Genomic DNA, 13,441 nt, shown 5'->3' with positions numbered 1-13,441 from the left:
TGATATTTATTTACGTTTTCTGCAACAGACTCAGACTTGACAGACTCATTAGCCTTTCATGGGTCAGTTCTTTGGAACTTATAATTATAGAATAACTAAACTAAATTTTAAGGAAATAAGAGCACGACTTATTGCCCTAACATCTCGGTGCAGATCAGAGAAAGCGATTCAGTATTAAAATGAAAATCAATATTTTAGATCTTAGATTTTACCTTTTGTTCTTAGCCATCTCATTAAATATTTCATATGTATATATATCTCTAAACTTCGCAAAAGTTTTAGCCAGTTTAAATCACATCGTGTCAAAATAAAGGCTTAATATGTTGTGTTATATGTTATGTTAATCCATAAACGGTTTAACGTCCATTTTGACCGGGAACCCGTAAGGGTGACCATGCTAGTGGGGAGTATTAAGGTGTTAGTGCACCAAATTTTTATTGGTTATTGTTGCTACAATAGCCTTTTAAAGTTGAAAATAAGCTGATGCTCCTTGAACTGGAAAAGAGAAAAAGGGAACTGTTGCAAAATAAAAAGAAATTAGGATGGAATAAAACTCTATTTCAGTCTCGCTGCTTATCGGTTAAAATGTCACAAAGGTGGAGAGGGGGGCACCCAAGGACCCCCCCCCCCCCCCTTGCTACGCCCCTGCGTTGATAGAAGGTAGCAAAAAGAGCAGTATTCAGTAACAAATAAACTTTATTTCCGAGCCGAACAAATTAAACCTGCAGTCATTCAGAGACACAATGATCCAAAAGACAGATGGTTAACGTCATAATGTCATGTTAATTTTACAGTCGATAATCTGTCGATAATCTAACCGCTCTTTCAACAAAAGACATTAAAAGGAAATGACGCAAGCTGTGGGTTTAAAAGTCTGAAATAAAGGAAATAAGATGAATAAAGAATAAAATTAGCATAATTATGGCGGCGTAAATGTCTTCGCCAGTTAGTTGCACCTGGCAGTGACCAACTCGAAAGCCTAAGTTCCTTTGGTCACTGCGCACATTTCACCTTTCATGACTTATGTAATTAATTTTTTTCTTCTATTTTTTCTTGCTTTTGTAATGCATTGTAATTTCTGTATTAACCTCTTGTCAGATAGTGCAAAAAACACAAAATCTGAAATCTGAAAGAAGGGTGTTGTAAAGTTTGAAATGAAGTCAGCATGTAAATGAAAAATTTCTTACTAAAGTTATTTCCCTGAATTGTGGTATGTTATGAAACTCGGATGATCTAAAACTGAAACCAGGTAATACTGACATTTCCCTCGATTATCTCAAAAAGTGCCTCCTCCCCTCGCCCCGCGCCCCGCGCCCCGAGCCCCGATCCCTCTCCGAGGACCCTGTATTCCAAAAATAAATTATATACATAAAAGACACAGATATTTATAGCCAAGCAAAAGTCTTTATTGCATTTTTTGAAAACAATATTCACTATGCATGACAATTTTATAATAGTCGTTTATCTAATCTACGATTTAAGCAAAGAACTTTTCGGGAATACGGTCATTTTTGCGGTTGAGGAGGTAATATTCAAAAATTTGGGTCATCATCAGATGAATCACCGCCGTCATCATCATCGTAAGGTGTTCTGTAGAAAAAAAAAAGATGTTAATATTTTAACTTTATTTTTACAACTTAGTCTAGTCGAGGCGGTATCTCTACTGGTTGAAATCTCGTTTTCCTTTCCGAGCAATCGTGTCTAACTGACATTGATATCACTATCTCAACCACCACTACCACCACCACCACCACCATCATCATCATTAGGGAGCTTCAGCAACAACGACGGCGACGGCTACGAGAACGTCACTTAAAAATTGAATTCGCCCTGCCTCGAACTTTTTCGCGCTTATTCCATCTCCTTTAATTCGACAAATGTTTGCAATTTCTTTTTGAGTTGAATTCTAAAGGACTTAATCAAAGTTCAGGAAAAGAAAAAGAAAGTTGTTGTCCGTTTTCGCGTCTTCGACAAAACGTGAAGTTAGGTACTTTCACGTTGTAGTCGTGCAATGACGGTTAAGAAATGTACAAAAAAGCGTGATGCACGTGCAAAGTTGTTTTTTTGCCAATCTAACCCTATTGCTTTTTTGCCGGTCTCGTTGCCTTGCCGTTGCTTAAGCTCCCTGTTATCATCATCAGCCATCGTCGTCGTCGTCGTCATCATCATCAACGACATCATCATCATCAACATCATCATCATCATCAGCGGCAGCATAACAATCAAAATCTTGATCAATCATGATATAATCATAATCCTAATTCCAATGCTTGTCCTAATCATAATTAACCACACGATCACAATGCGATTAGATCTGGAAAATATGCATGGTAACATGGTACTATCATTATAGGCAAATTACCAAATCGACAACAATTTTACATGGTCTGTACTCCTATCGATCATAGCTTTCGACCAATCAGCGCGTAAAAAGTCGTTCAGTTGATGTAAAAAAAACTTACCCTGAGTCCCGATGTGGCGTTATCCATGGCGTGAGACTAACCGTTGGCAAGGCGTTGCAAGGCGTCTTTGAGCTTGACGGCTTCAGCACCGTCGGGTTAATATTCGAGATTTTGTCGGCATTGTCGCAGAGTATCTTGGCAAACGTTGTTTTCCTGATCTCACGTAGCATGGCAGCATTGAAAGCCGTTCGATCGGTGTTCAAGCTTGGGTCTGGAGCATTTTCGTGCCAAAAACGATCTCCGATTCTGAGGCGCTGGAACTGCGCGGCTATAATGCATTGAAAAGTTGGTCCCAGGGCTTCTGACCCTTTATTTGCTTCCAGCATTCCTAAGAATTGAGAAGCAAATGAAATCTAGTTACTGGATGCAAATAAGAATATTATTGTGAAAGGAAATAAAAAAAAAACAAGTTAAGGCAACAGCGAAAAAAGTACATTGGCTGAAGTGGCTCCCGAGCGCTCTTATACATTAACGGAAATATGCTATTGCAAGGTAAACCATCTGTGCTGAATTTTCTTCTTCAGATTTATTTAAACACGGTGTACGATTGATAACTCCTCTAGAGTTTAGAACACAGGAAAGTTATTAAAGCAGGTTGAATATAGTCTGAAATGCCTCAAAATGACTGATGACACACTAATTATGAACCAAGGATGGAGATCAAAGAAATCTTCTATAAACTTTCGCTCTTAGTACAGTTTTAAACCTGTCTCAACGAGAGATAAATTCGCAGACATAACCCAGAAACCCAAAATTTGGCCACTTCCATCTTACAACGCAATACAGAAATACGTCCTTCTCTTATTAGCGAGTTTCGGATTACTATATCATGGCAATTTTACGCTTTTACACTACATTAGTACGTTATGAATATATTATCTGTTACCTTAACTTTTAAATCTATGGGCAAAATCCTATGGCCTTGGCATTCGAACGAACCCTATCGACGCTCAGCAAACGTTTGCATAATTATACCATTTTATTTCGTCGAATTTTCTCAGTGATTTTTTTTTCTAGGACCGACTATCATGAGTGACAGAGTTAGAGCCAATACTTTATCTTTTTTTACTGGTTGGTTATGGCATTTTGCCACTCTGTTTGGTGCGAAATTCACCGGTCGAAAATTCTACCGATGGCGTCATGACAATTACCAATAGGACAGTGCAGTGAGTGATATTTCACGCCGCTCCCGACACAGCCTATATGTTAATCGATTTATTTCCGTTTCTTCTTACTTCTTGCCGTTCCCCCAAATGCTATACGAGGTCCTGCGATTCACGTATTTCTAGTAACTGAACATGATTCAAATCCATTCAGGCGAGACAGGTTGACCTCGAGACTTCGTCGCTCGCTAGGTCGGTGCGCGACCTCGCTTCGCTCACTTTTAACGACTTATGAGAGGTCGACTTGTAGCAAGTCTACCAAAAAGTGTAAGCTCTGTATCACTCACCTCCAACGAACAAGTCAATATCACGCACGTTTCTGTAAACCTTCCTCAAATTTGCAACGTCTTCTGCTTTAAAGCCAGCCTTTTTTCTCAAATCGTTGAAACTTTTCACTTTTGACAGTCCGCATAACTTCAGGTTACGATACTTAGTGTATCCGGGAACTCCACGTTCACGTCCTCTTTGAATATTGATGCTGACTAAATCAGACAGATCGCCTTCGCCACGACGGAGCTCTTCTTGTACGGAACTCGAAAATCTCCTTGAAAATAAAACAGTATATAAAATTAATTGGCTAAAATTTAAAGAAATGCGATTACGACTCCTCTGTATAGACTTCAGACATGAAAGATTCATGTGTCTTAAAAGACTTGGCTGAACCACAATTTTAGTTGATTTTGACTTCAAGTAGAACCATTTCTCTCAGCTTTTTGAAACTTGGCAAGCAGTTTTATATCCACGCTTGCATTTATCTGATGAACGTTTCCTTTGTCAACCAAAGTCAGGTGACTCACATTCACCTCGTAATGGGTAAATTAAAATGTTCAAAGAAATGACAAATATGTATATTAGCCAAACTGCATTTGTCTTATTTCATCGTTTTTCTATGGCTCTAAGCAAGGGCTTTTGCCGCCTTGTAAGGAATTTCCATACAGTTTTTCGGAGACGATACCGATATTTTTCAATCAGATCAATCAAAATGTCTATTTTGTTTTTGTTTTGACATTTTTAAAGTACGCACGTGCTTTCTGGCTTACAGATAAGATACGCCCTTGAAAGGGGACCTCGTAGTGGGTTGAACTCACCGGTTCAATTCTGGCCAATGTGTTGCTGGTACGCTAAAGAATGAATCTATTTTCGGATTTTTTCGTTTTTTAAAATAGCAAATCAAGTGAATTTGAGATCAAAAATCTCCGTTGGAAAACAATCGATGACAAAATTAGTTGAGAAACTTTGGCCCTAAAGTACCTCTCTGGCGTTTTGGCAACTTAAAAAAGGGGAAAATAAAGCTTTCTCTCCCCCACCCTCTCCACGCAATGTTGTGCCGCTGTTGTGTACCCAACTTCGAATGGATAGGAGGAGTGTGGATTGTTTTGTTTTCTTAAGTTCCCCCCATTTCAGGACAACACCTTGACAATTTTCTATCCGATTGAAAATATCCTAATTAAATTAAAACAAAATCTATGGATTTACGAATGATCCCTTTGACTGTAAGTTCGTTCACTCACCCATCAATTTTCCCTGAAGGGTCTTGTGTTAAGCCCCGCAAAATAGCATCTATACCTCCTTGACACCTCTCGTACAAGTACTGTGGATTACCAAAGTCCAATACAGGAATAGGCCGAAACTCTTTTTTACCATTTTCACGCAACCGTCTAAAAATCTCCTGAACCAAACTGTGGCCAAATCGGTAAGCCGCCACGGAAAAGCCATTTGTCATTTGAGCATTAACTCTTTTGTTGTAGCCTCTGAAAAACCTTCCTCCCTCAAGTAACCTGAGACCAAATCTTTTTATCTAAAATATGAGGAAAAAGGAAGCAATAAGAAAGGGTTATCGTTATAATTATGTGCGAGATATATCAAGCAGCTCAGGTTCAGGCTAGTGTGGGACTCTTGTAAGACTTGTGACCTTAAATAATTTCCTACGGTTGCAACAGATTATGTTGTGTAGTTAGACGTGCTACTTAGTCTGCAACTAGTAGTGACATTGCAGTCCTGAGTACAAGTTTTTAGAAGGCACATGGTAAATAAAAAAAGATCTGTTTTAGCCCTAAAAATGGGTCGTTTCGGTGAGTAGCCATTCTTTGGTTCCAATTTGGCTCCCTCTATCGGGGTTAATCAGACTTTGTCCTGCAGGGCCAATAGCACTTTGGGCTGATCTTTTCAATGAACAGTGCAAAATTTACAAAAACCTTTCAATCAGCATGCATATTAATCCTTAGTTTTCTGACCAAGTTCCTTATGACACAATCTTAATAACACAGAAATTTCTCCTGAGGGACATGTGAAATTGTAAACTCTTCTGATAATAGTCGAACTCTTTTAACACAAAGAAACAGCCTTTCTAAATGAAGTTTTACTTCGTAAACTGCCTTAGTGTAGGTTCATGCATTTTCTGTGTGAAAAAGAAAGCATTTCTAAGTGAGGACAACGCATTTACCAGAACAAAGGAAATTGCTTTCCGCCTTTTTCGGATCGGCATTATTTAAGTCGCCCCATGTGTGTATCCGGGAAATATTTTTCTTGTGGAATCCAGAATCTGGGAAAATATGTTGCTTGTGGAATCCTAGCCTGCGTAGCAAGTGTTTCTGTACGGTTTAGGAGCAAAGAATGAGGAACAAGAGTCAAAGACCGGGCGAAACAGGCGCAAGTAAAAGAGCGGGGAGGGGTTGGGGAAGAAAGGAAGGAAACATTCCTTCCTTTCCTTAAACCTTCCTTCCCCTTCCCCTCCCCCTCTTTTTTTTTTGGGATCTCGTCTCATTTCTCGCGCGGTCAAAACCGAAAATCCCTTTCCACGGTCTTTTTTTTTGCTCCGAAACCAAAAGGAAACGCTTGCTACGCAGGCTAATCAGGAATCCAGAATCCTGGGTTTTGGAATCCAGAATACAGCTCAAGGAATCCGGAATCCCACTAACGATCGGAATCCAGAGTCCAACTTCCACTGACAAAGACTGGAATCCAGTACATGGAATCCGCAATCCACTGCGTGGGGTCCAGAATCCATAAGACTGTCTTGGATTCCCTCGACATGGGGTGACCTAAGCATACTGACATTCCACTTACCACTTCAGGACTCAAAATCAATGGCAGGAATTCTTTGTACGTTATCACTTGCAGTTGTGCCCCGATGATTCTTCTGGTTTCCTGATAAATTCTCTCGCTGGGCCAGTTGTTATTATTGTTGTTGCGTAAAAATGTGGCTATCCGGTTGTGGTGACGCACGAAGATGGTGTGGACTGAATTGAGCCCTGCGGGAAAAAGAAATCAAATTAAACGTCGCGCTTCTAAACTATCCTTATGATTTTGGTGGCCAATTTTTGGAGGCTTTGACATAAACAATCTACAAAATATAAAAGTGATTCCCCCAGAGCTAGTAAAGATATCAACACTAGACCAATCTTTTTAAACGCCTTGTTAGATGGTGTTTGACGATATTGGATCAGGTTCAAATGCTTTAATTTAGAACTTTTTTGATTGAAAGGAATTGAAGAATTTCCGTTGAGTATTAAATATGTCATAAAAAAACCTGGAAGCGCCAAAGTTCTTGCCGCGTTAAATTCGGGTCTAAAATTAATGTTTTGCAACTGCCCAATTTTACGTGCTGATTTACGACCTTATTTCTGTCTTTATTTATTGTTGTTGTTTTCTAGCCAAAAGGGTACTCCTAAAAACGTTCGAGAGGGGGCGTTCGGCATGTTTCATGTAACCCTTATCCTATTTCAGAAAAAAAAAAAAAAGACTTTATTTTCCCCTGCCCTAATTTAACCCTGAACCAGTGTTCTGAAGAGACAGATGACAGACCCTGCTTTAAGAGAAGAAAAAACATAACCTAAAAACATCCCTGCGGTTAAAATCGGCAATTAATTTCAGGATAAAAAAGGTCACCACACGCTTTGGTGCCCTACACACAAATACAGCTTATATAAGGGAGCGCCCCTGTTGCTCCTCGGCAGGCTAGGAGCAACAGCGGTGTACTGGACAAGGGGTAGGAATGAGCGAAATCCTCTACCCTCTCGGTCCATGTCGGTATGAATAGGGTTTATAATAGAGCTTTAACGTTACAACGAGCGTTCCTACCTTGGTTCTCATTGTTTCGTATATCTCCTGACAGAAAGCACGGTCTGATCGGATCTAGTGATGGACAGAATTCTTCGGAATCTTCTGGCTGCGGAGGCAGCAAATTGGCAAGCCCCATACCATCTGGATGTGGGAGGTCTTTTAGTAGGCCGTTTTCGGCGCGAAGAGATTTAGCAAGTTCCTCAGTTGATCCGTAAACGTTGGAAGCGTCAATAAAAGCCGTTATGGTGTTTGTATGCTCTCGAGCGGCAAGTTTGCAGAAGGAGGTCGGTTTTACAGGAGCATCCCTCTCCATTTCGATAAAATCAACGTCCCGTTTCCTGAATGTTGCATCGTCTTTGGGAATTTTAATGTTGATGCACTCTGGATCTCGGGTGGGTGGTTCGCAGTTGAGGCCCTTAAACGCCGCTAGTGTTGTGTCGTGGTCCATAAACTGTCCAAAGTTCATGGCTAGGTGGGAAAGTCGGGTGGAATTGGGATTTGCTCGATCTGCGTTGCTGCCATGAACCATCCTACTTACGTCGCGCGCGTTGGGAAGCTTTCTGCCACATGACGCTCGGCGAAGAGTTGAGATGCCATCTCCATAATCAGCAGGTATAAGTCTATTGAATTGTGTATTGATTGCCCCGAATGAAGGATTTCGTAGGTTGTTGCAAGTTCCATTAATGGTGCGGAATATAGAATTTGGATCACACATTATTTCTGTGGCAGGCACGTTAACATCAAGCCCTTCAGCGACGATTCTTCTTTTGCAGAGCATCTTGCGCCTCCTCCTTTAAGGTAGACAAAAAAATATTTACCTACCCAAAAATAAAGTTCTGTTCTTACAGTATGTAATTTTCTGGTTATTAGGGGTAATCTGCATTTTTTATAACTAAGGAGACCTGGCCCCTAATGTACAGTAGTTGAATAGCATTGTCTACCGGATTAATCACTATCCAGCGAATAAGTGTTATGGACTCACAATCGCTTTATCCAGTTGGGTAGTGATTTATCCGAACGGAAGGATAGCGTTATACACCTTTTAAACGACTGGGGCCAGAATGATATTATTCATTCGAAAAGAAAAAGCTAGAGTATTTCTTGCGATCTACTATCCCCGGGTAAAATAAAGTAGTCGTAGTCTATTTGCTGTTTGGACATATGTAGTAACATCTGTCGTCTCTTATAGTGTCGTTTTATTTATTTGATCTAATAAAAAGCCGATGATATGTACAAGGTATTCAACTACTTACCAACCAATTCTCCTCGGGATCTCCAATAATCTTAGAATCCATCTTCTTCTGCAGAGCCTGTTTAAGACACATGCGCTACATTTTTCACTCTTTAATGCTTTTTTCCACTCTTCGTCGTTAATGGAACTTTTTTTTCCATGTTGATACGCCTGGTAGTACAATCTCAAGGCCGGTTTTTTCGTGTACCTTGCTCGAAAAACTCGTTTCGCTCTCCATCTACAGCCCTTTTCAAGTTGCCTAGCCACGCGTTGAATTTTGCGTTTGGTAGGCTCTGGAAGATCTTTTTCGGCCATTAATTCTTCTGGCAAACTCTCATCGTCTATCTCATCCAGGCTTGTCATCTCATCAAATTCTTCTTCGGGCAGGTTGCTATCATTTATGTCATCAAGACCAGAATTCTCATCTGGCGTTTCGTTTTCTATTTCAGGTGTGTCTTCAATTGCACCGCTACCTGAGCTGGTGTCATCAAGAATGGAAGATGACGCCTGTGCCAGTGCTAACACGAACACCACCTGACAAATTAGCAAGCGAATTGCCATGGTTGACTAAAGAAACGAATAAATAAGTGTAAAACCAAGAGCTGTTGGTAAAACTTAAACAAAACATACATTAAAACAAAAAAGGAATGAATCTAAACTAATATCGTGTCATCATTAACGTTATCATTATTGTTAGGCGTTTCTGAGCGACGCACGTGCGTCAACCGGAAGTGAAGTCTTTCTCTTGTAATTATTTCTTGACGCTATCAAATTTGTATAGCTAAGTGTCGTTATTCTTAAATAGATTTTTGCACAAAAATATGAGCCAAAAAAACAAAAAACAAAAAAAAAACGAACTGCCCAGTAATTGAAAATGTCCACTTCCGGTTAACGAACGCTGGTAAAAAACGTCCTTGCTTAAGCTCCCTATTACTCCTCATAACTGGAGGTTGCCAATCTTCAGGATATGGATGCGCTGAAAAGACCCTTTTTCATGAAGGAGCGCGAGGAACGTGCACTGACAGCCTTGAGCAAATAGAGATCAATCAGCAAGTGAAATCTCTCCCCCAACCTCTTCATGTTGCCAATTGTGTGGCGAGGCATTCGAAGTTGAGGCCATACCTCTGGCGGCCCAACCGTCATTAGTAAGGTATTATCCTTTTATTTGTAACCAATGAAGAAATATCTGCAGAATGCAAAAGGTTCTACGCAATCACCCTGAAACCAGTCTGCCTCCCTTTGGCTGGCAAAATACCGCAAAAGGACGAGCTTCTCAATCAACTGAATGCCCGTCTATTGCGGAAGATATCATCAACCTGAAATTCTCTACGCTTCAGAAAGGGACTACCTCTTACAGGAGGCCCAGCAGTAGTAGACTGCTGAAACAGCTGTACCCAGCCTATGGCGCCCTCACTAGCTAAGACTTTTGACCGTGTGTCGCAAGGCCTCTAGAATGTAAAAAATAACATTCATGTCAACATTATCTGCAGGGAATTATATCATGAGGGCGTGTCTGCGCTTAACGAGACTGCTTAAACTCTGTCCCGAGTCTTATCTTTTCAGTCTTTTTTCATAGCTGCTTTCTCAACGGACTTGGTTGCCATCTTCAACGAAGAGCGCTCTCTATTGTTAAGGAAACTATTTTCAGAACCCCTATGTATGCGCGGACGCCGACCTCGCTCTAAATGCAACGGGTGAGAAGAAAAGCAGGAAATGGCCAAAATAGGCCTCTTGTGCATGTAACCGTTGCTTGAGAATCAAGAAGCACGATGCTTTATCCTGCACGACCTGATATCCTTCGCACGAAACTCTCACAATATCGACTATTGTAAAGGATTTTACTGTAGTTCAGTTTCATTAAACAAAAAAGCATCTGTGGACTTACAAAGCTCCAATTCTGTCAGCTGAACAGTCATGATCACAGGGGCACCCAACGAGAATATAGTTCAAAACAACTTAAACATAGCATTGCTGAACGCATGTTAGTATTTAAACGGTAGATATAGGCATATTTTTATCCCCTAGAAATTTTTCATCTGTTCGGATTTCCTAACTGAAAGTCTAGTGATGCGAAAATTATAGGGATCAAAACTTACCTTTTCGAAAATTTCAGCCAGAAAAAGGCTCCCGAAAACTCTAGGTGACCTTTTTAGGGTAAAAATCCGTTAAAAATGTGCAATTATACCATGTTTTAGATGTTCGAAAATCCTAGGAGAGGCAGGCAAGCAAGAAATTTTACAACAAATGTTCCGAAAATTCTAGATCTCAAATCGTCTTTCGAAAAGATATTTTCCAAAATTTTTTGTTGGGCCGGGTGCCCCTGATGATCAGTTGCTGAATACCTTCATTACTAAGAAACCCGGGGTCTCTTGTGGTTTTTATAAGGGAGATATTCCTCTTTATTTTTCGAGCTAACAGGGAAAAGGGTCCTCAAGCAATCCTTACGAATAACAACTGGAGTACGTTAAAATTAATAATATAAAGAAATAAATTAAGAAATAAACAAAACATTTTGCTATTTTTATTGCATGCAAGTTTAGTTTACCACACAGTTAGAGGGGCTGTGTCACGCTGTCTTTGTTCACTGGGTTAATATTGTAAATAAAGCGTCTAAGGAACTTGACATAAACCCAACATTTACCATAAAATACAAAATCACAACTTCGTATCAAACAAATATCTCTCCCAAAGAATTATATCAAACGGTACAAATACGGTACAAGAATAAAATTTGAAAAACTGTTGGGCTTGCCTAACATGTTTCAGCAAAACTGCATGTGCAATCCGTTTTAATCTTATTCAAGTTTGTCCGTCCGCGCCTTCTTTTGTATTTGCTGTGTTATTTGTACCTTCCTTAAATGTTTTGAGCCGTTATTTTTCTCTTTTATTTAATTCGGAAGCAGCTCAATCAACTGTGTGAATTTCGATAAATTTCGTGACGCGGTAATCTTTAATGTTTAGGTCGTCCCAACGCGATCCGACTACCTGTTGTTAAAAATACTGTTATACAAAGAGATAAGAAAGACAATGTTTTCTTATAGTGGATCGATGTTTACCTGATTTCCTGATGTATGTTCCCCCTTGGTACAAATCCAACGGATCAACGGAGACTGTCTGAATCGACTTGATCCGAGACAGAGGCAGCTGTAGCGTACCTCTGTGAGATGCTTCTCTTTATACGATCTACCACTGAGAACAATTTGAAACTAAAGCCGACGCAATCAGGAGATAATTCAGTGATCGTTGGTGAAGCGGTGATATGTCGGTAATATAAAATTTCATTTGATTTGGACAATGTTTATCAAGTTTAGCCGTATCTTGAGATGGCATAATTTATATAGGGTTTCCTTTCAATTTAACCTAAAGACGACTAGGCGAAGATTTAATTACCCCAGGTGACACAGTCATTTAGTCGACTTGAAATAGATTATGTCAGACAATGACGAATAAAAATTAGCGAGAAAAGTTTTTTAGAAAAGAAACGTTTCGATGTCGCTATGACACAAAATTAACTAATAAAAAGTAACTAAAATTGGCTTGTCATATACGCAGTTTGAGGACTGAAAAATGGAATTCTTCTTTATAAAAACATTTCAGAAATAAGACAGTTAAATTATGCATCGCACTTCGATTCTTCAGCTCGTGCTTCGGAAGTGCGACGCAAACTTGACTGAAATGCTTTTCACAAAAAGAGAAGAGGCCAAGCTTAAACTCGCAATCGGACTCCACCCGTGCAAAACTATTTGATTATAAGTAGTGACAGTAGTACTTTCCATTTACATGCAAAAATATTTACTTAAATTTGTTTTCTTTTTTTACCACAAATTGTTAAGTCGATTTAAGCTCATTTCGTCATTTAAAAATGATGTCATGGCGAGATCAACACCGACGTTATTTCTTGCTAATTTTTACCCTTATTTAAGAAATATTCATAGTTTATTTATATGTATAACCTGAATCAATCATTCGAGCCAGAAAATTTTCTTAACAGGTTGAATCCATTCCTTGGGATTGTCTAAAGTTTCCTTTTATTTTGAAACTTAAACAGATCACAGAATGGTTCACTAACTTTTGGTGAAGTTATGTTTCATATTCGTAGAACTTAAAATTTTCATTCAAGTTGCAGAATTAACTCATCTCATTATTAATTCAGTTCCAGCCATGAGCGCCTAATACGACTTAGAGACCTTAAACAGTTAGGGTAGGAGAACTTTTTTTCGTAAATTAGTAACAGTTACGTTTCACTGGCGAAACTATTTCCCAGAGGTAGTTATGAAATCAACATTCTACACGGTGACCACCCGTTTCTCCAAGGTAAAAGAGTCAAACGACGGTGTACTCGCTTTTACAAGAAAATACATTAGAGTACATTGGCCGAGCATATCAGCATAAGAAAATAGATAAGAAGCTTGCTTCAGTCAGTTGACAAGTTGAAAGTGTTGGGAATGTTAACGTTAAGTTTTTGGAGTTAGCCTGGGATTTGCACTTGTTGCTCTTCCCATGGGAGTTGCATAGCTTCATAT

At 39.5% G+C, this 13,441-nt stretch overlaps 1 protein-coding gene across 1 annotated transcript; it reads right to left on the bottom strand.

The window, feature by feature from the left end:
- Window positions 1-1,384: 1,384 nt before the first annotated feature.
- LOC140943199 (salivary peroxidase/catechol oxidase-like) lies at window positions 1,385-12,090 on the bottom strand. Its single transcript, XM_073392268.1, has 8 exons — window positions 11,975-12,090; window positions 8,941-9,485; window positions 7,706-8,478; window positions 6,692-6,876; window positions 5,137-5,423; window positions 3,913-4,169; window positions 2,463-2,790; window positions 1,385-1,590 (listed from the first exon to the last, which is right to left on the bottom strand). The coding sequence occupies exons 2-8, from the start codon at window positions 9,477-9,479 to the stop codon at window positions 1,533-1,535; spliced, it is 2,427 nt and encodes an 808-aa protein (XP_073248369.1). The 5' UTR covers window positions 9,480-9,485; window positions 11,975-12,090; the 3' UTR covers window positions 1,385-1,532.
- Window positions 12,091-13,441: the final 1,351 nt, after the last annotated feature.

The sequence above is a fragment of the Porites lutea genome, chromosome 7 (genome assembly GCF_958299795.1).
Source record: "Porites lutea chromosome 7, jaPorLute2.1, whole genome shotgun sequence".
Lineage (NCBI taxonomy): Eukaryota > Metazoa > Cnidaria > Anthozoa > Scleractinia > Poritidae > Porites > Porites lutea.
This window is presented reverse-complemented; position numbering and strand designations above follow the sequence as displayed.

Coding starts and splice junctions, on each gene's coding strand:
- LOC140943199 (XM_073392268.1), bottom strand. CDS start 9,479: ATGGCAATTCGCTTGCTAATTTGTCAGGTGGTGTTCGTGTTAGCACTG. Junction 6,877..7,705: donor ACGAAACAATGAGAACCAAG/GTAGGAACGCTC, acceptor TTTTTCCCGCAG/GGCTCAATTCAGTCCACACC. Junction 2,791..3,912: donor TATTGACTTGTTCGTTGGAG/GTGAGTGATACA, acceptor CTCAATTCTTAG/GAATGCTGGAAGCAAATAAA.